A 26,862-nucleotide genomic window follows, 5' to 3' on the forward strand; every position below is an offset into this window, starting at 1 on the left:
CATCAATTCTTCAGCACTCAGCTTTCTTTATAGTCCAACTCTCACATCCTTACATGACTGCTGGAAAAACCATAGCCTTGACTAGACAGACCTTTATTGACAAAGTAATGTCTCTGCTTTTTAATATGCTGTCTAGGTTGGTCATAACTTTCATGGCTGCAATCACCATATGCAATGATTTTGGAGACCAGAAAAATAAAGTCAGCCACTATTTCCCCATCTATTTGCCATAAAGTGATGGGACCAGATGCCATGATCTTAGTTTTCTGAATGTTGAGTTTTAAGCCAACTTTTTCACTCTCCTCTTTCACTTTCATCAAGAGGCTCTTTAGTTCTTCTTCACTTTCTGCCATAAGGGTGGTGTCATCTGTATATCTGAGGTTATTGATATTTCTCCCGGCAATCTTGATTCCAGCTTGTGTTTCATCCAGTCCAGCGTTTCTCATGATGTACTCTGCATATAAGTTCAATAAGCAGGGTGACAATATACAGCCTTGACATACTCCTTTTTCTATTTGGAACCAGTCTGTTGTTCCATGTCCAGTTCTAACTGTTGCTTCCTGACCTGCATTCAGATTTCTCAAGAGGCAGGTCATGTGGTCTGGTATTCCCATCTCTTTCAGAATTTTCCACAGTTTATTGTGATCCACAGTCAAAGGCTTTGGCATAGTCAATAAAGCAGAAATAGATGTTTTTCTGGAACTCTCTTGCTTTTTTGATGATCCAGCAGATGTTGGCATTTTGATCTCTGGTTCCTCTGCCTTTTCTAAAACCAGCTTGAACATCTGGAAGTTCACGGTTCAGAAGCCTGGCTTGGAGAATTTTGAGCATTACTTTACTAGCATGTGAAATGAGTGCAATTGTGCGGTAGTCTGAGCCTTCTTTGGCATTGCCTTTCTTTGTGATTGGAATGAAAACTGACCTTTTCCAGTCCTGTGGCCACTGCTGAGTTTTCCAAATTTGCTGGCATATTGAGTACAGCACTTTCACAGCATCATCTTTCAGGACTTGAAATAGCTCAACTGGAATTCTATCACCTCCATTAGCTTTGTTTGTAGTGATGCTTTCTAAGGCCCACTTGACTTCACATTCCAGGATGTCTGGCTCTAGGTGAGTGATCACACTCATCAAGGTTATCTGGGTCGTGAAGATCTTTTTTGTACAGTTCCTCTCTGTATTCTTGCCACCTCTTCTTAATATCTTCTGCTTCTGTTAGGTCCCTACCATTTCTGTCCTTTACTGAGCCCATCTTTGCATGACATGTTCCCTTGGTATCTCTAAATATCTTGAAGAGATCTCTAGTCTTTCCCATTCTATTGTTTTCCCTATTTCTTTGCATTGATCGCTGAGGATGGCTTTCTTATCTCTCCTTGCTATTCTTTGGAACTCTGCATTCAAATGGGTGTATCTTTCCTTTTCTCCTTTGCTTTTCGTTTCCCTTCTTTTCACAGGTATTTGTAAGGCCTCCTCAGATAGCCATTTTGCTTTTTTGCATTTCTTTTTCTTGGGGATGGTCTTGATTCCTGTCTCCTGCACAATGTCACGAACCTCTGTCCATAGTTCATCAGGCACTCTGTCTGTCAGACCTAGTCCCTTAAATCTATTTCTCACTTCCACTGTATAGTCATAAGGGATTTGATTTAGGTCATACCTGAATGGTCTAGTGGTTTTCTCCACTTTCTTCAATTTCAGTCTGGATTTGGCAATAAGGAGTTCATGATCTGAGCCACAGTCAGCTCCCGGTCTTGTTTTTGCTGACTGTATAGAGCTTCTCCATCTTTGGCTGCAAAGAATATAATCAGTCTGATTTCGGTGTCAACCATCTGGTGATGTTCATGTGTAGAGTCTCCTCTTATGTTGTTGGAAGAGGGTGTTTGCTATGACCAGTGCGTTCTCTTGGCAGAACTCTATTAGCCTTTGCCCTGCTTCATTCTTCACTCCAAGGCCAAATTTGCCTGTTACTCCAGGTGTTTCTTGACTTCCTACTTTTGCATTCCAGTCCCCTATAATGAAAAGGACATCTTTTTTTGGGTGTTAGCTCTAGAAAGTCTTGTAGGTCTTTATAGAACCATTCAACTTCAGCTTCTTCAGCATTACTGGTTGGGGCATAGACTTGGATTACCGTGATATTGAATGTGTTAATATACAATATAATGTCTTCTCTTTCTGATAGACTTCACTCTGTGTAACAGGTTCTAGGTTCATCCACCTCATAGAACTGACTCAAATTTGTTCTTTTTCATGGCAGAGTGATATTCCATTGTGTGTATGTACCTCATCGTCTTTATCTGTTCGTCTGCTGATGGTCATCTAGGTTGCTTCCATGTGCTGGCTATTGTAAATAGTGGTGCTATGAACACTGGGGTACATGTGTCTTTTTCAATTATGATTTTCTCAGGGTATATGCCCAGTAGTGGGATTGTTGGGGTAGTTCACTTCCCTGTGGCTTAGGTGGTAAAGAATCTGCCTGCAGTTCAGGAGACCCAGGTTTAATTCCTGGGTTGGGAAGATCTCCTGGAGAAGGGAACAGTTACCCACTCCAGTATTCTTCCCTGAATAATTCCATGAACAGAGGAGCCTGGCAGTTTACAGTCCATGAGATCGCAAAGAGTCAGGCACAAATGAGTGATTAATGTTTCATTTTCATGGTAGTTTTATTCCTAGTTTTTTAAGGAATCTCCATACTGTTCTCCACCGTGGCTGTATCAATTTACACAGATGGCCAATAAATACATGGAAAGATGTTCAACATCACTAAATATTAGAGAAATGCAAATCTAATTCATCTTTGTGCTGCTCACAGTTCACTTAAAAAGAAAATTTACTGATGATTACATGCCAGACACCACTCTACACCGGGGCTACAAAGATGAGTAAGACTTGGTGTCTACCCTTGAAGGAGCTCACGGTCTAGACAGACAGACAATCCTCTCTGTATGCTGTGCTAAGTGTCACAGAGGGACGCGGCCTGGGAGGCTGGGTGGACTTTCACAGAGTAACAGAGCAGAGGCTCCCAGGAGGGATGCAGCCCCTGGAAAAGGGCCTGCTGGTGTGGAGGCCATCAAAGGAGCAGTGAATGCAATGAGAGAAAGGAGGAAGGCTTCCGTGCTGAGAATGCCAGGTCTCCAAGTTTGAATGAAGTGTGGGGCAGGTGGTGGCTGAATACAGGCAGGCAAGTTTATTTTTCAGGGAATCCCTGTTCTGCTCAAGGGTGCGATGGGAAAAGAGCCAGTAAACATGTTGCCATCATGGACGATGTGAATTGAGGCACATCCTTGTCCTTGCTTTATGTCCTGAAATGCTCCTGGGCCTCCTCTCTAGGAGGGCCCTGCAACTTTGTCTTCATTAGCAGATGTTGAGATTCCTCCAACAGCCAGAGTGAGACCTGATACTTGTGCCGCCTTGGAAAAGAAAAGGGAAGAAAACTGATATCTTCTGGGTGATTCCGAGGGCTTTATACACATTGTCTTACCTAATCATTGTAAGCAGGTGCCATTACTGTCTCTATTCTCAGATGAGCTGACAAAGGCTCAGAGAGATTCAGTAAGTGGCCCAACATCACGGAGTCTGAAAGGGGTGGAGCCCAGATGGGTTCCTCCAGTCGTTTTGATCCCAAAGCCAATGTTCTTTCTAGGATTTTAACTCTCTGCTTCCCTCTACCACTGGGACACAACAAACTTGCACTTTGTCCCATCATCAACAGGTGTTGGCACATCCACTCAATCTTGATGAAGGGGTGGGGATTGTCCAATCCACAATCTGGCCTCAGAAGATGTAGCCTTGGGCGTGAACTGATGAGAGAGGAGAGGGCCTTGGACCCCTCATTCTGCTTCCTGGTCTTTGGATGTAGGCAGAGCCCAGGCAGCCTGAGGCGGGAGACCCAGGTCTCCACTTACTAACTATCTGACCTTGGGTTTATTACTTAACTATGCCAAACCTCAGGCTTCCCTTGTGACTCAGCTGGTAAAGAATCTGCCTGCAATGAAGGAGATCTGGGTTTGATCCCTGGGTTGGGAAGATTCCCTGGAGAAGGGAAAGGCTACCCACTCCAGTATTCTGGCCTGGAGAATTCTATGGACTGTACAGTCTATGAGGTCACTTTCACTTTCATGCCAAACCCTCAGTTTCATTATCTGTGAAAGACAAAAATCCTGTCTCATGTAGAGGTTGTGAGACTAAATGCCAGCTATTATTATTATTAATATCATTTACGATTATTTATTATATACCTCCTCTGAAATATCAAAACACCTGGTGGCTCAGACGGTAAAGCGTCTGCCTGCAATGCGGGAGACCTGGGTTCGATCCCTGGGTCAGGAAGATCCCCTGGAGGAGGAAATGGCAACCCACTCTAGTACTCTTGCCTGGAAAATCTCATGGACAGAGGAGCCTGGTAGGCTACAGTCCTTGGACTCGCAAAGAGTTGGACATGACTGAGCGACTTCACTTTCTGAAATATCAATAACCTCAGATATGCAGATGACATCACCCTTATGGCAGAAAGTGAAGAGGAACTAAAAGCCTCTTGATGAAAGTGAAAGAGGAGAGTGAAAAAGTTGGCTTAAAGCTCAACATTCAGAAAACTAAGATTATGGCATCCGGTCCCATCACTTCATGGGAAATAGATGGGGAAACAGTGAAAACAGTGTCAGACTTTATTTTTGGGAGCTCCAAAATCACCGTAGATGGTGACTGCAGCCATGAAATTAAAAGACTTACTCCTTGGAAGAAAAGTTATGAGCAACCTAGATAGTATATTCAAAAGCAGAGACATTACTTTGCCGACTAAGGTCCATCTAGTCAAGGCTATGGTTTTTCCTGTGGTCATGTATGGATGTGAGAGTTGGACTGTGAAGACGGCTGAGTGTCGAAGAATTGATGCTTTTGAACTGTGGTGTTGGAGAAGACTCTTGAGAGTCCCTTGGACTGCAAGGAGATCCAACCAGTCCATTCTGAAGGAGATCAGCCCTGGGATTTCTTTGGAAGGAATGTTGCTAAAGCTGAAACTCCAGTACTTTGGCCACCTCATGCAAAGAGCTGACTCATTGGCAAAGACTCTGATGCTGGGAGGGATTGGGGGCAGGAGGAGGGGACGACAGAGGATGAGATGGCTGGATGGCATCACTGACTCGATGGATGTGAGTCTGAGTGAACTCCTGGAGATGGTGATGGACAGGGAGGCCTGGCGTGCTGCAATTCATGGGGTTGCAAAGAGTTGGACACGACTGAGTGACTGAACTGAACTGAGCTTTTTGAACTTGAAAGGGAAGGTCTCACTTGGAATGAAAATTTGGAGACAGACTTGTATAGAACAGTATTTGTAGAGGAGAGAAGGGACCAACAGGTAAGAATGAAAACAAACCAAACTGAATGTGTTTAGTGCTCAGTGAGGCATTTTAATGACAACACTGCCACCAGAACCTTTATGAGCCACTCCAAATTCTCTGATTCTCTGAGGAGGGGGTGAAATTCAAGGAAAATTAATATCCTCTCACCAAAGCCTGTATCTTCATCCTTTAGGAAATGGCTCTTAAGACTCTGAACAGTGATCACCATATTGGCATTTCTGGTCATCTGGGGAAATGGGGTTGGGGGTGGGGAGAGGGTGGCGCCTGGTGGTCTTTCTGAGTCTATAAGGAGCCATGCTGCAGTGACCAGCCCGCCCCTGCCATCAGCGCCCTTGTTGTCAGAGACTGACATGTCTCCGCTAATGAGGAGGCACCTCCCCACGTCTGTAGTGAGAGGGAGTCAGAGGGGTGGTAGAGTCACTTTCCTCCTGTTCATCTGGTTGCCATCCTTGGTGTGCTGGGTCTCCATGAGTCTCCCCAGCTAGACCTTCTCCACTTCTTTATCCTTCTCTGGGTTCTGGGAGGCTGACCTCTATACTTTATACATTAACTACAACATTTAAAAAGCCAGGAGCAAAAGTGGGTATAGCATGCTTCCGTTTCTGTAAAAATGGACACACACACACACACACACACACACTCATGTATGCATGCATGGGTGCGTGTGTGTATGCACTTGTTTCAAGTCTTATCTTTTAAGAAGATTGGTGTTTGCTTCTAGGGAGGGGATGGGCGCTGGCAGTCAAGGGTAGAGGAAGATGTACCTGCTTTTACATGTAAGTATACGTGTGTGTGTATATATATATATATCACTACCCTTTATGTTTTGCCATGTGCAAGCATTTTCCATCAGAAATATTGAGAGCATATGTATGAGAAACAGAGTGAAGAGAGAGCAGAGAAAGCCATAGTTATTTTGGGGTCACTGAGCAATGAAGACACCCCCTGAGCCTGCCTTGTTATCCTGTCCTTCCTTCCCTAAGAACCTGCTGCCTGAGCTTAGACGGAGTTTTGAAGCCTCTCCCACAATTTCTCCACACTATGTGGCTGGTGAGGCCTGTCAGCAGGCAGAGTGACATTGGAGGAGGATGGGCAGTGAGCTGGGCCCTGCCTCAGCCTCCTCCAGGCAAGGCCTGGGAGTGCATCCTGTGGGCAGGGAAGAGTGAAGCACCACACACAGTGGTGCAGTTCTGAAAGCTTCTCTCTGCTCGATCCCGAGGAGGTAGTGAGAGCAGGGAGCCCCCCCCCCCCCGCCATCAAGAGCGAGGCTTCCCCAGGAAACGAGGTGCCTTGTCTTGATTATTTAGCTGAAACAGTACTGTGCTGTCAGCACGAGTTACTGAATGATGAATCCACGAGCAACGTGTACAGAGGAGCATTTTCCCTAAGAACATCAGCAGTCATGCACTGAAGCCTAATAGGGAAGGCCAGGAGGTTACTAAGCCAACTGATTTCAACAGCTAAGGGGCAAAGAATGATGGTGAGGACTCACCCACTGATTCATTCAGCACAAGTTTATGAAGCCCCTGATGTATTCAAGGGCTTCCCTGGTGGCTCAGCTGGTAAAGAATCTGCCTGCAACATGGGAGACCTGGGTTCCATCCCTGGGTTGGGAAGATCCCCTGGAGAAGGGAACGGCTACTCACTCCAGTATTCTGGCCTGGAGAATTCCACTTTCACTTACTATAGTCTAATGCTGCTGCTGCTGCTAAGTCACTTCAATCGTGTCCGACTCTGTGTGACCCCATAGACGGCAGCCCACCAGGCTCCCCCGTCCCTGGGATTCTCCAGGCAAGAACACTGGAGTGGGTATAGTCTAATGAATACATTTAAAAGTAAAAGAGAAAGAGATGAGAGAGAAGCGAGCCTATACGTGCTAAGTCACAAGTCTTTTTTGCCTTTTCAATTCTATATTTGAAAATTCTTTTGGAAAGTTTTATTTCAGGAACAATTATGATCTCACTGGTGGCAACAAGACTGCAATTAGCTCATCATTCTTCTTCACTTTACATGTTGACATTAACTGGGAACTCTGTCTCATGTCAGATTTTGAGACTGTTACCTGTGTGTGTGTGTGTGTGTGTGTGTGTGTGAGCATGAGTAAGACTGCCCCTGCCAGCCTCCAAGAATGAGTAAGAGGAATAACTTTGCCCAGCAAACATTGCTGGAGGTTTGCTGCTGGCCAGGTAAGGACCACTTTGGTCTAGCAGTGGTAGTGAGTGCTCCATACTGCAGATTCCAACTTAGAAGGTATTTTCTCTGTTTGAAAAAGTGTTTATTTATTTATTTGGCTGTGTTGGGCCTTAGTTGTGGCATGAGAATTCCTAGTTATGGCATGTAGGATCTAGTTCCCTGACCAGGGATCGAACCCAGGCTCCTGCATTGGAGCACAGTCTTAGCCATTGGACCACCAGGGAAGTCCAGAATGCATTTTCTTATAGAAACGTGGATATAAAGGGTGGCTTAGTTATCAGACTAATGCCCAAAGCACATTTAGACTCATCAAAATGGTATTTGAGTGCCAGCGTCAACCTCTATTGTTATGTTAGAGAATGTTGCCTTGGCGTATGTGTGTGCACGTGTGTGTTTGTGTATATAATGTGTCATTGGTAACTGGAAATGGGAAACGGTAAAAAGTAATGCAAGGATGACAACAACATCATATTTTAGGAGCACCCTGAATTGACCAGGCACATCTTCATTGGATAACTTCTCAATTTAACCTCTAATATGGCAGAGAAACAAGCCTCACCTGGAGCAGGGGATATGTGCTTAGCATGTCTATGTATATTTTCCCAATTTAATCTTCACTTAATTGTAAAAAAAAAAAAAAAAGCTCCATGAAGGAGGTGGAGTGAAGTTATAGCATATGTAGGCTTAGATTCTAGAGTCAATGAAAATTATAGAGAGTCAAAGTTCACCCTGAATCACATATAAAAATATATATGATTTGATTACAACCCTGGACAGTAATAAGTAAAGACATATGACACATGCAGTAATATGTCATCTTTTATAAAGAGTTCAACATAGCATGTAATTTTAGAGATGAAGTTGCTGCACTTATTTGCAGGAGGCCATATATAAAAAGAAATGCTGAAAACTTCCTAACTAAAAACATAGACCAAGACACTTCCTCCTTGGAAGAAAAGTTATGACCAACCTAGACAGCATATTGAAGAGCAGAGACATTACTTTGCCAACAAAGGTCCGTCTAGTCAAGGCTATGGTTTTTCCTGTGGTCATGTATGGATGTGAGAGCTGGACTGTGAAGAAATCTGAGCACCGAAGAATTGATGCTTTTGAACTGTGATGTTGGAGAAGACTCTTGAGAGTCCCTTGGACTGCAAGGAGATCCAACCAGTCCACTCTGAAGGAGATCAGCCCTGGGATTTCTTTGGAAGGAATGATGCTAAAGCTGAAACTCCAGTACTTTGGCCACCTCATGTGAAGAGTTGACTCATTGGCAAAGACTCTGATGCTGGGAGGGATTGGGGGCAGGAGGAGAAGGGGACGACAGAGGATGAGATGGCTGGATGGCATCACTGACTCAATGGACATGAGTTTGAATGAACTCCGGGAGTTGGTGATGGACAAGGAGGCCTGGCGTGCTGCAATTCATGGGGTTGCAAAGAGTCGGACCCGACTGAGTGACTAAGCAGAACTGAACTGAACTGAGTCCAAATATTTGATTTTGTTCGTTTATGCTCTACTATATTATTACTCCAAATTTGTTGATAAGGAAGCTTAACTTAGAAAAGTTAAGTAACTTGTTCAAACAGACACAGCTGTTAAGTAGTAGAACTGAAGTTTGAATCTAGGTTTTTCTGACTCCAGGGCCTCTGCCTTCTTAAATGTATTCTGACTTCTAAATAATTGACCAGCGAATGACTCTTTGAAGACTATTTATAAGTTAAGATTTACCTGAATTTATGTGTAATATGTTACATAAATCTGTACATATAAGTACATAGCTACGTGACTTGTACCTGTATGCCAGAAATTCATAAAAATGGAACATAGCAGGAATTGAATGAACCAATTCAAATGGACAAAGTAAGAAATCCAGATGAACACTAGAACAGGAGTTAATTAGTTATCTCTTGGTGAATACTCAGTGTTTACTCTCAATGCCTATAACTTCACTATATGTGCTAACAATTTTCTTTCAACACATGAAATTCCTGAGGCTGAAAGATGGTCATAGAATAGACATGGAAGGTTCTGAAGCACATGAGGTGTAGATTTGGATCAGTATTGTATTTAAAAGTCCTGGACATGTCAGATAAACACGTTTTTTATCCATTTGTCCATCCATCCATCCTGCCAACCATCCATCCTTCTGATAGAAGATGTACCATGTGCCAAGCACCACGGTCAAAAATTTCTGTATATTAAAAATATAAAATACATCCTCCTAGTTCCCAAATGCTATCCTAGTTCTCAAATGCTAGAAATGATTCTTACTGAGTAAAAAGCTAGAAATTTTTACCCTGCTCAAGGGCTTTTATGATATGCTACTTTGCGTTGTAAATTCATTACAAATTATCATCTTTTCATTAACAAATCTCACCTGAATTATTCATATAGCATAGTTTTTTTTTAACTGGCATATTTCTTCAAATGAATACAATAGTATTTCTTTCAAAATAGGAGTAAGCCAAACTTCATTAATTGGGGCAGAAGGTGGCTCCTGCACCATTAATTGAAGAGATTTTGCTTTCTATTTTATTTATAATCAATAGAGGCCAGTGCTTTGCAGTCTATAGAATCCTCATTTGATTACAAAGTACACTGCCTTTGAGGTCAGGCATTTCAGGGATGAACACCACTCACAGCCATTCAGATGCGCTATGAATCACTTGGCTGTTGGAGTGACACTGTCATTGTTACCTGTGGTGTTGAAGCCAAGGAGGAGAGGGCAAGACACAGCAAAGGACAGCACCCAGACAGCGGTGATCATGAGGGCCACACGTCGACAGGAGCTCTGTCCTGTGCCTTGCTGGTAGTGAACTGGCATGACCACAGCAGTGTACCTGTGAAAGGAAGGGGATAGAGAATAGATGTGATCAGTTCAGTTCAGTCGCTCAGCCGTGTCCAACTCTTTGCGACCCCATGAATCGCAGCACGCCAGGCCTCCCTGTCCATCACCAGCTCCCGGAGTTCACTCAGACTCACGTCCATCGAGTCAGTGATGCCATCCAGTCATCTCATCCTCGGTCGTCCCCTTCTCCTCCTGTCCCCAATCCCTCCCAGCATCAGAGTCTTTGCCAATGAGTCAACTCTTCGCACGAGGTGGCCAAAGTACTGGAGTTTCAGCTTTAGCATCATTCCTTCCAAAAGAAATCCCAGGGCTGATCTCCTTCAGAATGGACTGGCTGGATCTCCTTGCAGACCAAGGACTCTCAATACCATTGTTTGACTTGAACACTAAATATTTATTTTTCACAGTTCAGGAGATTGGGAAGTCCAGAGTTAATGTACTTGTAGATTTGGTATCTGGTGTTAAACCCACTACTTGGTTGGTGGACAGCCATCTTGCTGTGTTCTCTTATGGTGGGAGGGGTGAGGCAAGCTCTCTGGAGTCTCTTTTATAAGGGAAAATCCCATTAATGAGGGTGGATTCCTACTCAAAGGTTCCACTTCCTAGTGCCATCACAGTGGTTGTTAGGATTTTAATATATGAGTTTGGGGGTGGGGGATGTAAACATTCAGTCTGCAGAACACGCTTTTAGATGGTCAAAGCTGTTTTTTATTCCTGTTGGATATTGTCTTTTCTGTAGTATATCCACACATACATTTCCAGCTGCTTATTGGACTTACCTGTACAATTGTTCCATGGTTGTCCCAAACTCAAGCTATCTGAAGTAGATCTATTTCCCTACATCTCTTAATCTGGCTCCAATTCCTGCTTTTCTTCAAGACATCCACACCCAACACTCAGGCTTTTTGACAATTTCTTTGGCCTTTCCATATCATTTGCTCACCCATTCATTTAACATTTCATTCATCCAGCATTAGCTTCCCTGGTGGCTCAGACGGTAAAGCATCTGCCTGCAATGTGGGAGACCCAGGTTCGATCCCTGGGTCGGGAAAATCCTCTGGAGAAGGAAATGGCAACTCACTCCAGTATTCTTGCCTGGGAAATCTCATGGATGGAGCCTGGTAGGCTACAGTCCATGGGGTTGCAAAGAGTCGGACACGACTGAGCGACTTCACTTCACTTACTATTATCCAGGCCTTATTCTGGAAATACCAAGATGTGCAAATGGGACAATGGTCTCTTTCTTTATTGAGCTTGAAGGTAAGTAGAGTGGATGGATGAAAAAAATGTTAATATAAAATGAAAACTATCATGAAAGAATTAAGTTGAGTGACATGTTTAAGGGTAGCTGCTGCTGCTAAGTCACTTCAGTTGTGTCCGACTCTGTGCTACCCTACAGATGGCAGTCCCCCAGGCTCCGCCGTCCCTGGGATTCTCCAGGCAAGAACACTGGAGTGGGTTGCCATTTCCTTCTCCAATGCATGAAAGTGAAAAGTGAAAGTGAATTTGCTCAGTTGTGTCCAACTCTTCGCAACCCCATGGACTGCAGCCTACCAGGCTCCTCTATCCATGGGATTTTCCAGGCAAGAGTACTGGAGTGGGGTGCCATTGCCTTCTCCAGTTTAAGGGTAGAGGAGGATATAAAGAAGGGGCGAACTGACACCAGATGGGAGGAAATGAGTGGGGTGAGAGGGAGCCAGCCATGAGGGAAGTTAGGAGAAGAGCATTTAGGCAGAAGGACAGCAGGTCCTGTAAATTTATGCGTTATAGTAACTTCCCTATTTGTCCATGCACTTCTACCACCTTCTATCTGGGATGGCCACAGCCTCCTGGCTGGTTTCCTGTGCCAGGTTCCAAAATAGATTTCGTTGTGTCTTCCCCACCCCACGGTCGCTCGGCTGACAACTGTCTAAGATGGGCAGAATTCTAAGATGGGGCCCAAGGTTCATGCACTGTAGAATGAGCAGAACTCCTGGGATTAGACTACAGATCAACAAATTGCATTACCGAAAGGGAGATGATTCTCGGTGGCTGGGCCTAGTCAGGCGAGCCCGTAAAAGGAACTCAGTACTTCCTGAATAAGAGAGAGTCAAAGCATGAGAAATTCTCCCCCTGGCCTTGAAGAGGCAACTTGGCACATTTGGGAAAAGATCATTTGGCAGGGAACAGCATAAGGCCTACAGGAGCTGAGAACAGCCCCTGGCTGACAACCACTAAGAAAGTGGGAACCTCCATCTTATCATTGCAAGCAACTGAATTCTACTGACTACATGAATACATTTGAAAGAGGAAAACACAAGTCAGCCTATACCCATTTTCAGCCTCGTGAGATCCTGAGCAGAGAACCTGCCTACACTGTGCACAGACTTTTGACCCGTGAGATAAAAAATGGATATAGTTTAAGTCACTACATTTGTGATAATTTGTTACATAGCAACAGAAAACAAATACAGTGTCAATACTAAGCCTTCCCCAACACGACCCCAACTCGTCTTGCCAATTTGACTTCCCATTGGTCCCTGACACTAACTTATAACTCTGGCCATGTTAGCCATGTAAACCATGTTACTGATGGGTAATCTTCAATAGTCTTTGTTCAATCCATTGTCCCTTTTCCTTCTCCAGGTAGCTCATATTTTCTACCCTTTAATCTCAGATCAGCTCTCAGTAACCATCCCAGTCCTTCCATCTTATGAAGCCCTCTAACTCTAAATGCATAGTACTCTTCCGACTATCAGTCACATTGCTCTTCTGCATGCAGCGTCTTGCCTCACTAGTGAACTTACCTCATGGCTGGAGAGAGATAGACTCCGTATGATTTAAGCTGCTTAATGGCTCAACTCATCTTAGAGCCTTGGTATTCCATACAGGTCCTTGCACAAGGCAAGTAGTAAGAAGCTATAGGCTGATTGCCTCATGGATCCTGTAGGTGTCCTACCCCAAAAGAGGACAATTCTAACTCTATCCCAGCTCAAGGGATCTAATATATACAGCTGAGTCTACAAATGCTGAACATTTATTTACTATTGAAGTATGATTGATTTACAATGATGTGTTAATTTCAGGTATATAGTAAAGTGATTTAAAATATATATATATATATATTTGTGTGTGTGTGTGACTCTGTGTGTGTGTGTGTGTGGGGGGGGCTTCCCAGGAGGCGCTAGTGGTAAAGAACCCACCTGCCAATGAAGGAGACTTAAGAGATGCATATTTGATCCCTGGCTTGGGAAAATCTCCTGGAGGAGGGCATGGCAACCCACTCCAGTACAGTTGCCTGGAGAATTCCATGGACAGAGGAGCCTGGCTGGCTACAGTCCATAGGGTTGCAAAGAGTTGGACACCACTGAAGCGACTTAGCATGCACGCACACACACACTTTTTCAGACTCTTTTCCCATATAGGTTATTATAAAACATTGAGTATAGGTCCCTGTGCTACATGGTAGGTCCTTGTTGTTCATCTATTTTATATATAGTAGTGTGTATTTGCTACTCCCAAATTCCTAATTTATCTTTCCCGCCCACCTTTCCCCTCTGGTAATCTTGTTTGTGTTCTATGTCTGTGAGTCTGTTTCTGTTTTATAAATAGGTCCATTTGTACCATTTTTTGGATTCCACATATAAGTGGTATCGTGATAGTCGTCTTTCTCTGACTTAGTATGATAATCTCTAGGTGCATCTATGTTGCTGTGAATAGCATTGTTTCATTCCTTTTCATGGCTGAGTAGTATTCCACTATGGATATGTACCACAGCTTCTTTATCCATTCATCTGTTGATGGACACTTATCTTGGCTATTGTAAATAGCACATATGCTCAGATTTTCATGGTCCTCTCGGTATCCAGGGAACTTGGAGGTCAGATGCAGAGCAGGAACCCCCTTAGCTCCTCTTGTGCACCCCAAGGCTTGGGGCTGAGGAAGGACAGACCCTGAGCTGGAGGTGGTGGGGCAGTGCTCCCCAATGCTCCAGCTCTCTGACTCATCTGCCTCTTGTGAATCTGGCCTTAGAGTTCATGTGTTAACATTTGTTTCCCCAAAGAGCCTTGCAAGTCATCTCCAAGGGCAAGGATGGATGCAGACTTGATAGAACTTGGCCTTGGCACCCTGGCATGTGACAGAGGTGATTCTTTCTCAAGAAGGAGAAACAGAGCCCTTATTTAGTAAGGTCAAACTTAGATCCCACCAGCAACTCCAAGGACGGCCCATGATGGCCCAGTTTCCTTCTCCTGATGCACATTACAAATCCTCCCTTGAATCCCTAACTTGGAGATGAAGGGGCGGGCAAATACTGCCTGGCACTCCTCCGGGCTCTCACTCTGCTCAGGACTTCAGGCTCTGCTGGGGCTTCAAGTCAAATACATCTACCGGGGCCTGGCCCTTAGCAGTGATCCCTTGAGGCACCTCGGAGGAGAGGCTGAGCCTTGAGTCCTGTAGCTGCCCTGGCCAAACACCTGCTGAGGGTCAGAAAGGAAAGGTAAGATGCACTTCCTGCCCTTCAGACCTGCAGCTGGACCCAGGCCTTCATTTACATAATTACTTTTGATGTAGAAGAACCTGACCATCCCATTCATTCAGTGATATGCTGCTAAATGCTTAATAACCGGCTCTGCAGGCGAAAAAGAACCTTAATTTATGCCATTTGTCAACTTATGTGGTACAAATACTCCCACCATTGTCCATTTCAAGTTACGCCAGTGGTTTAGTAACTGCCTCAAAAAGCTCCTAAAGTTTTGCCATCAGCTCTCACTGGCCATTACAAGCTGACTCCAAGCCCACCACTGATAGTTGCTCACTTTCCCAAATAGGCTTTAATGTTCAGCAACTTCTTGGAGGTTCCAATGTGTTCAATGAGTCAGTAAACATAGGGAGCACTGTCACTGAATGATTACATGATGGAAACAACTTCCCATAGCTAGTGGTGGCAGAGGCCAGGCCTCTTCTGGCTGCCCCGCTGCGTCTCCAGGGCACTGCAAGTCTCTGAGGCCTTGTGGGGACTTCACAGGTGGTGCAGTGGTAAAGAATCTGCCTGCCAAGCAGGAGATGTGGGTTCAGTCCCTGTGTCAGAAAGGTCCCCTGGAGAAGGAAATGGCAATCCACTCCAGTATTCTTGCCCGGAAATCCCATGGACAGTGGAGCCTAGCTAGCAGCTTCAGTCCATGGGGTTGCAAAAAGTTGGACACATCTTAGTGACTGAGCAGGCACGCACGAGGCCTTGTGGGGACAAGGGCTTCTTCAGGAAACATGGTATTGAAGGGTGCTTTGTACTTTGAGAGCAACCAGCTGCCTGGAACTGAGGTTCCCCAAGTAGCTTGATTCTATTAATTTCCTGCAGGTCCTGTTAAAATGCATATTTCGAGACCACACCCTTGGATATTTGTTTCACTCCAGAAGTGTGTATTTTTAACAAGCAAGTGTTTCTTTTAATTAGACAAGCTGGAGAAAGTCTGCATTGGGGAACATTGCTGTGTCAAAAACTCCTGTGAACTTGGGTTAGAAGTGAGAGATGAGACTACATCTTGCCATTGTTAAATTAAAATTTTTTCTTAATTTTAAAACATGATTAAACTTTTAGAATAAGTGACACCCCTTTGCACCCCCCTCACCCCAATTTGCTTCCAGGGCTTTTTCTCCAGGAAGCTTGCCACAATGGGCTGAGACCCAGAGGCTGTTCCGGCATTGGCCACCGGAGGGCGCCAGAATGCAGCAAGAGCTCCGCCAGCGCGGCGGGGTGAGAAGTTCACGGCTCACCTGGGGGCTCTCCAGGCACCGTGGGGAGGTGGGGAGGGAAAGCTCGGGAGACCCCCCTGGTTCCTGCAGCCCTGCAGGGACCCCGAATTCCCACTCAAGCAGACTGCTTAGCCTCTGGTCTGCCCCCGAATCGATGGCAGATGACCGACCTTAGGCCAAGGCAGGCTGGGCGTGGGCCCGTGCCTTCCCTCGGCGCTTCCAGGTCCTCAGCCAAGCGCCAATGCGCTGCGTGCGCTGTCCCGATTGCAGCGCGCCTGGCCAGGCCCCCTCCCTTTGAGCTCTGAGCTTTCTGGGTCCTTGCTGGCGTGGTGGGGAACACTGGCGGTGTGCTCAGTGGTAAGCAGATGGGCGATGGAAAACAGGCTGATTAGTGACTGAATCCCACTTGGTCTGCCGCTGAACTGTGGGGCCATGGACCAGAGATATGACTTCGTTGAGACCCAATTTCCTCATCTGCACAGTGGGGATGTTTCCGCCCGATAGGGCTGTTTTGGGTATTGAATGAGATGATCTCTGTGAAGTTTTTTAGCAGTGCCCAGTACCTATTAAGCATTTGAAAAACAGTATTATTATTGTTGTCATTATTATTGTGCTAGCCAGGGCATCTGTAACTGTTCATATCAATCAGTTTTGGGGAGGCGGGTGTCTGCACCTTATTCCTGATTATCAGGGAACATTAAGTTTATTTATTTCTCAAACAAATAAGTATACAGCACTTTCTTCGAGTCAAACAACGGTTTGAAGCGCTCTAGAAATATTAACTCATTTGTACTTCGTAACAACACTTTTGCTATGAACCCCACTAAATGGAAGGGCGCTGAGGCCCAGAGAGGTTAACTGACTTATTCAAGGTCACATTGCTATGAACTGGTAAAAAAAAGTGAAAGTGTTAGTTGCTCAGTCATGTTGGACTCTTTGTGACCATAGCCCACCAGGCTCCTCTGTCCATGGGATTCTCCTGGCAAGAATACTGGAGTGGGTTGCCATGCCCTCCTCCAGAGGATCTTCCCAACCAAGGCATCAAACCCTGGTCTCCTGCACTGTAGGCAGGGAAGCTTATGGAGTGGTAGAGCCAGGATTTCCAGCCAGGCAGCATGACTCAGAGCTAGGGGGCCCAGAGTGTGGCTAAGCCTCTGAGAAAGGCAGTGAGCTGGAAGAGAAAGAGGCTGCCTGGGTCTTTCCTCCTTTACCTACCAGCTGTGAGAGCTGGGCAAGCTTACCTGCACAGTCTAGCCTTAAGACTCTTTACTTGCAGAATGCAGGTAATACACCTGCCTTGCTGGGGTGCTGTGAGGGTCAGCATAAACGACAAGCTCTTGGTGCCTGGCCTGTAATACATGCTAAAGAAACGGTAGCTATTGGGTTGGCCAAAAAGTTCATGTGATTTTTTTCCTTAAGATGGTATGGAAAAATCTGAACGCACTTTTTGGCCAATGCAGTATTTCTACTGCTATTGCTTTTAGATTCACTCATGTTAGGATCAGCAGAGTGGTAGCCAGGTCACTGAAGACAAAGGAGATGTCCTGGCTTACTCCCAGGAAATGGCACCTAGATAGCTGGGTGCCAGCCTGGCCAGAGGCCCCTCTCTCCAAGCCCCGTCCTCGCCTCCAGCAACGAAGGGGCCACTTGTTGGCACAGACAGAGGGGTGGTGTGTGAGTCAGAAGATTCAGGTTCTAGGCTCAGAACTAAGAGGCTGTGGGACCCTGGTGAGCATTTAATTTAACTCATTCCTGCACCAACAAGTTAAGCTCTTACTGCCCCTCTGACTTCCAATTCTGTGACTGTGGTTCGTGGGGTTGCCACTTTACTGAAGGTCTCAGGTCCTCACAGAATTCGACCTAGGCCTGGAGCCCTATTGACTGGTGGGAGGTGTGTGTGTGGGAACTGAGGAGAGTGCGTCCTGAGAACGCTGCTGCGGGACGGCAGGAGGCTAGGCCGGGAGGGAGGGCCTGAGTCTGACTCCCCGCCTGGGTTTAATGAGCCCCCAGCTCTGTGAGCGCTGCTTTTCACCACCTTTTATTTGGTCAGACAGGGGGCTCAATAAATCTTTAGTTCTGTGGACTCCCCTCGTGGAATTGTTGAAGGAGAAAGCTTTTTGCAAATGACTGGAAAGCCCATTGCAAACAGAAAGTGCTTATTTAGATGCAAACTAAAAAATCCAAGGTGCCTGTGACTCATCCGGTACCTATTGTGCTTGCTGCAAAGACGCGGAGGCTTGCCTGTGTGATGGGTGCCATTTGAGAGCCACTTAAAGAACTCCCTGGTGAATGAATTTGGTTGCATTATTCCCGGGATCCTTGCGGAGGACCCGTATTCTCACCGCTCGCGCGGATCTTGTCCTCCTCCTTTGACACTTTCTCAGCCCTCTCCCCGAGTTAGCTCTGACCCAGGGTGCGGCGGGAGGGGTTGGCCCACTGGGAGGCAAGGAGCCAAGGGAGGGGGGCTCTGGGGGTGGTGTTCACCCACTCTGCTTTTTAGAAAAGAAAAGGCAGCATTAATGCCAGCATCCAGAGCTATGCCTGAGAATCTAATGACAATGGTATTACTTGCTTTCAAAAACCCTTTTATCATTTCCTTTTCTTTTCTATCTCCTACTACCCTATTATTACAGATCAGGGCTTCATGACCAAAAAATGCTGAATCCATTTGGTCAAGTTTGTCAGATGGGTGACTAGCATTGTGTGAAGACCAAAGGTCTGCATGAATGATTGCATTTTTAATGAATTGACCGGCTATTTGGCATCCCATGAACAGAATTTAATGCTGTGTACTGCAAACTGCTGTGAAGGATAATAGAGACAGCTTTTCCAAGGCCTATTTTCAGTCCTAGAAGAGGGAGGAGTCTACATTTTAAGGTTGGTGAGGGTTGGTTCCTTTAGACCTACAAGCCAAGAGGGGAGCATCCTTGTCCATTGGGGTCTAAGATGGGAACTTGTCCCTCAGGTTGCAGGTAGGTGAGTGCTGTGTACTCTGGAAATTCTTCCTGTATGAGACAGAAGCTAATGCAAAGTTTGCTCTTGTTGGTTGTGTCCTAAGTGGTGCAAGTAGAAGTGTGCGTTAAGCACGGCTGCTGCCAGCAAAATGGTGCTTTTGTGCAACTTACAAAAAGATACCCTCTCCTGGCTGGTGAGTTGTAAAAAAGTACCCTCTCTTGGTCTACTCCAGGCTTGGGCATGAAGCCCTGGCTGAATTCAGTTCCCACACTCTAGCCACAACCGGCACAACCTCCCCTACTAGCCCATGCGTGAAAGTGTGTGTGGGTGGAGTGTGTAGTCCAGTTCAGTTCAGTTTAGTCGCTCAGTCGTGTCCGACTCTTTGTGACTCCATGGACTGCAGCACGCCAGGCTTCCCTGTCCATTAATAACTCCCAGAGGTCACTCAAACTCATGTCGATCGAGTCGGTGATGCCATCCAACCATCTCATCCTCTGTCGTCCCCTTCTGCTCCCGCCTTCAATCTTTCCCACCATCAGGGTCTTTTCAAATAAGTCAGTTCTTCCCATCAGGTGGCCAAAATATTGGGGTTTCAGCTTCAGCATCAGTCCTTCCTGTGAATATTCAGGACTGATTTCCTTTAGGATGGACTGGTTGGATCTCCTTGCTGTCCAAGGGACTCTCAAGAGTCTTCTCCAACATCACAGTTCAAAAACATCAATTCTTTGGTGCTCAGCTTTCTTTATAGTCCAACTCTCACATCATACATGACTACTGGAAAAACCATAGCCTTGACTAGATGGACTTTTGTTGGCAAAGTAATCTCTCTGCTTTTTAATATGCTCTTCAGGTTGGTCATAGCTTTCCTTCCAAGGAGCAAGCGTCTTTTGATTTCATGGCTGCAGTCACCATCTGCAGTGATTTTGGAGCCCCCACAAATAAAGTCAGCACTGTTTCCACTGTTTCCCCATCTATTTGCCATGAAATGATGGGAATGGATGTCATGATCTTAGTTTTCTGAATGTTGCGTTTTAAGCCAACTTTTTCACTCTCCCCTTTCACTTTCATCAAGAGGCTCTTTAGTTCTTCTTCACTTTCTGCCATAAGGGTGGTGTCATCTGCATATCTGAGGTTATTGATATTTCTCCCAGCAATCTTAATTCCAGCTTGTGCTTCATCCAGTCTAGCATTTCTCATGATGTACTCTGCATATAAGTTAAATAAGCATGACAACAAGATACAGCCTTGATGTACTCCTTTCCTGATTTGGAACCAGTCTGTTGTTCCATGTCCAGTTCTATCTGTTGTTTCTTGACCTGCATACAGATTTCTCAGGAGGCAGGTCAGGTGTTCTGGTATTCCCATCTCTTTCAGAATTTTCCATAGTTTGTTGTGATCCACACAGTCGAAGGCTTTGGTGTAGTCAATAAAGCAGAAGTAGATGTTTTTCTAGAACTCTCTTGCTTTTTCAGTGATCCAATGGATGTTGGCAATTTGATCTCTGATTTCTCTGCCTTTTCTAAATCCAGCTTGAACGTCTGGAAGTTCAAGGTTCATGTACTGTTGAAGCCTGGCTTGGAGAATTTTGAGCATTACTTTGCTAGCATGTGAGATGAGTGCAATTGTGTGGTAGTCTGAACATTCTTTGGCATTGCCTTTCTTTGGGATTGGAATGAAAACTGACTTTTTCCAGTCAGTCACTGCTGAGTTTTCCAAATTTGCCGGCATATTGAGTGCAACACTTTCACAACATCATCTTTTAGGATTTGAACTAGCTCAACTGGAATTCCATCACCTCCGCTAGCTTTGTTCATAGTGATGCTTCCTAATGCCCACTTGACTCTGCATTCCAGGAGTGTATAGGCACACCCTCAAAGATGGGAGAGGGTAGGGTCGGAACTAGAAGGCTAGAGGCCCAGAGCCTATCCTAGGAGCTCTCTTTACGCAGCTCTTCCCTAACTCCTCCAAGGCTGGTCTGATTCCATTCTCATGTCCTCTCTGAAGGTGCATATTTGTGGTGTACACATTGGCTATCCTCAGGCAGGGGTCCCTGGATCCAGGTTAATATTCCTTGTTCAAGGCTCTGAAATAGGTACAGCAGGGACATTCATGGGCGATGAGCTAGGATGGTGTGTTGGGTGGTGGAGGTGGTCATGTAGCAAACCAAACACAGTCCATTATTTCTGTAAATCATACATTTCTGAAAACATGTACTAAATGTCCAGCAATCACACAAAAGGCATAGATGCTATGGGAGGAATTCTGTTCTCAGAGAGCTAAAAATATTATAAAATCTCTAACAATCCTTTTACTTTTTAACAGCTTTTATCAAGATATAATTCACACAGTTCATCTAAGTATAAAATTAATGCGGGTTTTTTGGTATGTTTACAGAGTTATGCAACTGTTCCCCTTTATTTTTAACACATTCTTTGATGGTATTAGTTTTAGCGTTATAGACACATTCTTTGATTTTCCTTCTCAGCATAGCTAGTCAAGTAATAAAAGTCAAGTGATAGCCAATCAAATGATAAAAGTCAAGACCATTGAGTTGGCTGGTTGGTTTGCAGTATCCCCAGAGGGTTAGGTTTTCATGTCCGGTCACTGGTCACACATGCAGGGAAGTTTGGGGCAGAACTGTGGGTCATGTGAATGTCACATGTGGGGCCGTGAGGAGGGCCTGCCTCAGGATTCCTGCGAAAGGAGCCTGGCGATGCCTCAACTTGTTTACAGGAGAAGCACCATGGGAGGCCAGGGGTGACTGAATTAAACTGTAGACGATTTGGAAGGGCTTCGCAGAAAAGGGGACTGGTGTGATCAGCCTTGGAGCATAAGAGAGCCAGAGGGCAACCCAGAAAGAGATGAGACTGCAAAATAGAGTGAGGCCATATTGTGGAAACCTTTGAATCTTAGGCTGTGAAGGTAACTTCCAGTTCTATTCCTCAGGCCAAGGTGACTGAAGGGTTTTGAGTAGGGCAGTGGACATTCAGGCTCCAATTCTGGGGGAGTAATTCTGAGCGTGGTTGAAGGGCCATTTAGGAAGCTGTGGGAGGTCATAGGAGTCTAAAAGAAGCAGGTGAGGTAAGAAAGGAAAGACGGGACATATTCAGAAAACATTTCAGAGACAGAGTCTATAAGCCCTGATTGTTTAGCTACATCAGTGTATCTAAACAAGGAGATGAGGAAGAGAAGGGAGCTGAACAAAATCCAAGATTCGAGAAGAATGATGTTGCCAGTGAGAGATCATCAAGTCAAGAAGGTTTGGTGCTTTGATGGTTTGGTTTTTAACATTTCGCCTCATAGGAGCCAGTGGTATATCCAGGTAGTAATGTGGTCTGGATATCAGATTAGAGGTGAGGCTGGAGATTCGAGGAGGCTTAGCACAAAGCCTGTGATTATTACCTTGGGAATCAGATAGACATGAATTCAAATCCTGGCACTGCTTCATACTAGCTGTGTGACTTGGGAAAACTCCATTATTCCAAGAAGCTGGAAATGAAGCTAATAATACTACCTAAGGGTTATTGTATCACCACCGCAATGGACATGAGTTTGAGTAAGCTCCGGGAGTTGGTGATGGACAGGGAAGCCTGGCATGCTGCAGTCTATGGGGTTGCAACAAGTTGGACACGACTGAGTGGCTGAACCGACTGGCTGAAGGGTTGTTGTGAAAAGGAAATGGGTTAAGGTTTTGACATGCCTTCGCACAATGTGGTAAATTCTCAGTAGATGGCAGATTTTATCTGGGGTCACCTGTTGAAGCTATGGAGTGGATGGATAAAGTTCTGGGAGAAAGAGTGTAGGAAGACAAGAGGTAGATGGCGAGTAGGAAAAGGGGAGATGGAGGCTCTTGACCGGCCACAGAGGCCACAGGCTGGACAGCGACCTCCTTTTCCCAGGGTGCTCCTCGGGTATGGAGGTGTCCATGGGAACCATGACAAATCTGACTCAGGATGGAGGGAGGGACAGAGGAGAGGAAACATAAAGAGGAGGGAAGAGAGGAGCGGAGCACCCAGAGCTGGGGCAGGGCTCGCTTAGGGCTGGAAAGTGATGCTGTTCTGATGGAATACACACAGGCTCGAGTCAAAATCATAGAAGTCACTCCAGCAACCGAAAAGCAATTCTACAAAACATCGTCCTTGTTTTTCTTAAACTCTATGAGGGAAATAAATATTTAACAAACAGGTCATGGCCACGTTTTCTGTAATTCCCTTTCTCCCTCATCCACTCCTCTCTCTGTCCTCACAGATACTCCCAAACTTTTCTCTCTCCTCTCTGTCTTTTGCCCCTGGCCCCTTTGTCTCCCTCCCTTTACCAAAACCAAACAAAATAGCAGCGGGAACGTTTTCTCCTAATCTCACCACCCTGTCTCTCTGCTTTCTCGCTACAAAGTTAAGAGTCCTGAAAGCCTCAAGGATGGTGGAAAAGTGAAACCAGAATCCTCCTTAGGGATCTGCGGGAAAGGAACACTTCCAGAATAGTTATTTCTCTCCTATCACAGGAGTTTCATCTCATCTACAAACCACCGTTTAAAAGAAAAAGAGAGAAAAGAAAATGTCCCAGTGTTAAGTTGCACTTCACAATGAGCCCCGTGCCCTAGATGCCCACCCCGCGCCTTCAACACAGCAAGGGCAGCTTCCCTAGGAGGGGTCCCTCACCAGCTGACCTAGTCACCTCTCTCCTAAGCCTGGAAGGAAAGCCCAGCCTTACCTGTCGATGCTGATGGCACAGAGGTTCAGGATGCTGGCTGTGCACATCATGACATCCAGAGTGACGAAAACGTCGCAGCAAACTCGGCTGAAATTCCAGACCCCACCTGTCACCTGGGCATCAGAGACAAGGACGTTAGTGTTTCCTCCCAACAAAGGGACAGCAACCCAATCAACTATACTGCCTTCCCTGGGCTGTCCCGCACAGGTGTAGACATGCCATCTCTGTGGGTACAACCTCATCACCAAGGGTAGGCAGACCTTGAGCGAATGTCAGGGTGCCCAAGATTGCTTGCCTGAGAAAGGTCAAACTGGCGGAATGTCAGTACTGAAATGGATCTTCTGAATCAAATATTCCAGCATTTCTCAAAGTGCAGTCCTCAGTGGGGTGCTCATTAAAGACATAGATTTCTGAACCATTTCCTGGACCAACTGAGTCACAGTGTCTGGATCTGGGGCCCATGAATCATCTTTTTAAAATGAACACTCCCCACCCATCACACCAAGGTTTGTGAATCACTGATCTGTTTCAACTAGAGTCTCTTGATGAAAGTGAAAGAGGAGAGTGAAAAAGTTGGCTTAAAACTCAACATTCAAAAGACAAAGATCATGGCAACTGGTCCCATCACTTCATGGCAAATAGATGGGGAAACAGTGGAAGCAGTGGCTGATTTATTTTTCTGGGCTCCAAAATCACTGCAGATGGTGACTGCAGCCATGAAATTAAAAGACGCTTACTCCTTGGAAGGAAAGCTATGAACAACCTGAAGAGCATATTAAAAAGCAGAGACATTACTTTGCCAACAAAGGTCCTTCTAATCAAGGCTATGATTTTTCCAGCAGTCATGTACGGATGTGAGAGTTGGACTATAAAGAAGGCTGAGTGCCGAAGATTCGATACTTTTGAACTGTGGTGTTGGAGAAGACTCTTGAGAGTCCCTTGGACTGTAAGGAGATCCAGCCAGTCCATTCTGAAGGAGATCAGTGCTGAATATTCATTGGAAGGACTGAGGCTGAAGCTGAAACTCCAATACTTTGGCCACCTGATGTGAAGAACTGACTCATTGGGAAAGATTTAAGGTGGGAGGAGAAGGGGACAACAGATGTTAAGATGGTTGGATGGCATCACCAAGTCGATGGACATGAGTTTGAGTAAACTCCGGGAGTTGGTGATGGACAGGGAGGCCTGGTATGCTGCAGTCCATGGGGTCACAAAGAGTCGGACACGACTGAGGTTGAGCTCATCGTGGTTAAGTGATGTGTCCGTAGATGCACAGCTCGTGGTAAAAGAGCTTGGGTGACTGCCAGATGTGTGCGCTGTGCCAAGACTACCTCTTCGAAGCCCTCCACCCAGTGCAGAGCTCACCCTGTTCAGGAAATAAGCTGAGAACACATTTTTCGTAAACCTTCCCTCCACAATAAAAGTCTATCTGGCTTCTGGTTTTAAAGCTTGGAAGCTTTAGCAGCATCTGTAAGAGCCTATGTAAACTCAGTCTGTGCCAGTGCCCCCACCTTCATCACCGTGGTCCTGCTCACCAAGATGTGGGGGGAAAGGTGCGCCCAGGGCATTGGAAAGGGGCCCAGATCCTCTTTACTACTCACAGAATCAGAGAAGATGGTTCTGACTTCATGCATGTACACATGTGTTCCGAGCTCCATAACTCTTCCGAGTAACATATATAAATAAGTCAGGGATTTAGATAATTTAAGTTATATTCTAGCTCCTTTCTATTTTATTAATTTTTAAAAAATTTTTTGCATAACATAATTGAGCCAGAGAGAGATGTCAGGGAGACTATCACTTTCATGCACAATGCTGCTCTTGGGGCCCGGAGGCTTTTGTGCTTTTGCCAGCTTCCAGCCCCTGGGGCTGCCATTCTTGGGCACCATGGGTCTTAAGGGGAAACCTGTGAGGCTGGCGCCCTAGGCTTAGCTGAGTGTTCTTGATAGCTCTGCTGGCAGGCCAAATGGCTATTTAAGAGAAAGGGGAGTGAAACATAGGTTCAGTAGCCTCTGAAGTAGCTTCTCAAGGAAAAAACTGCCAACAACAGTGCATGAAAATCCTGTTGTTCCTCTAATTTTTCTCATCCAAGAGTCTTGTTATTATCACCAGACCACTTCACTGGGTATCCTTGTTTTATGGCATTAATGCACGTTCCTGGAAGGCTCTCTCTGTTTCCCCTCCACTAATAACTTTTCCCCATAGAATTATTTCCTTTTCAGCATTTGATCTTCTCCCTATATTCAGTCATCTCCAGCCTCTAGTGTGAGAAACTCTTACCAAAAGTATTTTAAGAGCAACAATGAGAAGTTCAAACTAGTCATCATTTTTGAGGTCATCATTTTTGTTCATTTAGTTGTGGATTTACTTTCTCTCTTTTAGTCCAGTCATTTGGTGCTATGTAAATAAAAGCCTAATAATGAATACAGAGGAATTCTGAAAATGAAAAAATTTTTAAAGGGACATCTGTTTAAGGCAGCCAGGAGAACAGAAGAGGGTTTTGCTCAGTCCATAGGACAGTTCTTTGCTATAAAAGCTTCTTGCAAAAGGTGAAATTTGTATGTAGTAGTGTGTTAGTCACTCGGTTGTGTCTGACTCTTTGTGACTCTGTGGATTGTAGCCCACCAGGCTCGTCTGTCCATAGCATTCCCCAGGCAAGAATTCCGGAGTGGGTTGCCATTCCCTCTTCTGGGGTATTTTCCCAATTCCAGGATCTAACCCGCAGGCAGAATCTGCATTGCAGGCAGATTCTTTACTGTCTGAGCCACCAGGGGAATTTGTATGCTAAATCTCTTTTAACATCTCTTTGTATGCTAATCTCTTTATATAACTTAAATTGGGGGAAACCTTTTTTTTTGGGTGAAATTGTGAGTGCCTGTTTGTTCCTGTGTGTTGGGGGACTGTGTAAGTGAGAGAGGATCATTAGAACAGTAGCAAACTCCAGGCTTGCTGGACGTCCTGTTCATTCATTCATTCATCCATAACACAAGTACCTGCAAAACTCCTATTAGTTCATTAGAGGAGGGTATGTGTTTTTTAAAAAGAGTTCTTCAGGCCCCGTCCTTGTAGAGTACT

The 26,862-nt window shown here is 45.3% G+C and overlaps 1 protein-coding gene across 1 annotated transcript in view; it reads right to left on the minus strand.

The window, feature by feature from the left end:
* The window catches only part of DRD3 (dopamine receptor D3), a 96,141-nt gene that overhangs the window by 16,527 nt on the left and 52,752 nt on the right, over positions 1-26,862 (minus strand). Inside the window, exons 3-4 of the mRNA XM_004002934.6 lie at positions 23,788-23,900; positions 10,242-10,384 (exon numbers count right to left, since the gene is read on the minus strand). Of these exons, the coding sequence (XP_004002983.2) occupies positions 10,242-10,384; positions 23,788-23,900 (256 nt within the window). The remainder of the gene's footprint in view (positions 1-10,241; positions 10,385-23,787; positions 23,901-26,862) is intronic.

This window comes from Ovis aries, chromosome 1 (assembly GCF_016772045.2).
Source record: "Ovis aries strain OAR_USU_Benz2616 breed Rambouillet chromosome 1, ARS-UI_Ramb_v3.0, whole genome shotgun sequence".
Lineage (NCBI taxonomy): Eukaryota > Metazoa > Chordata > Mammalia > Artiodactyla > Bovidae > Ovis > Ovis aries.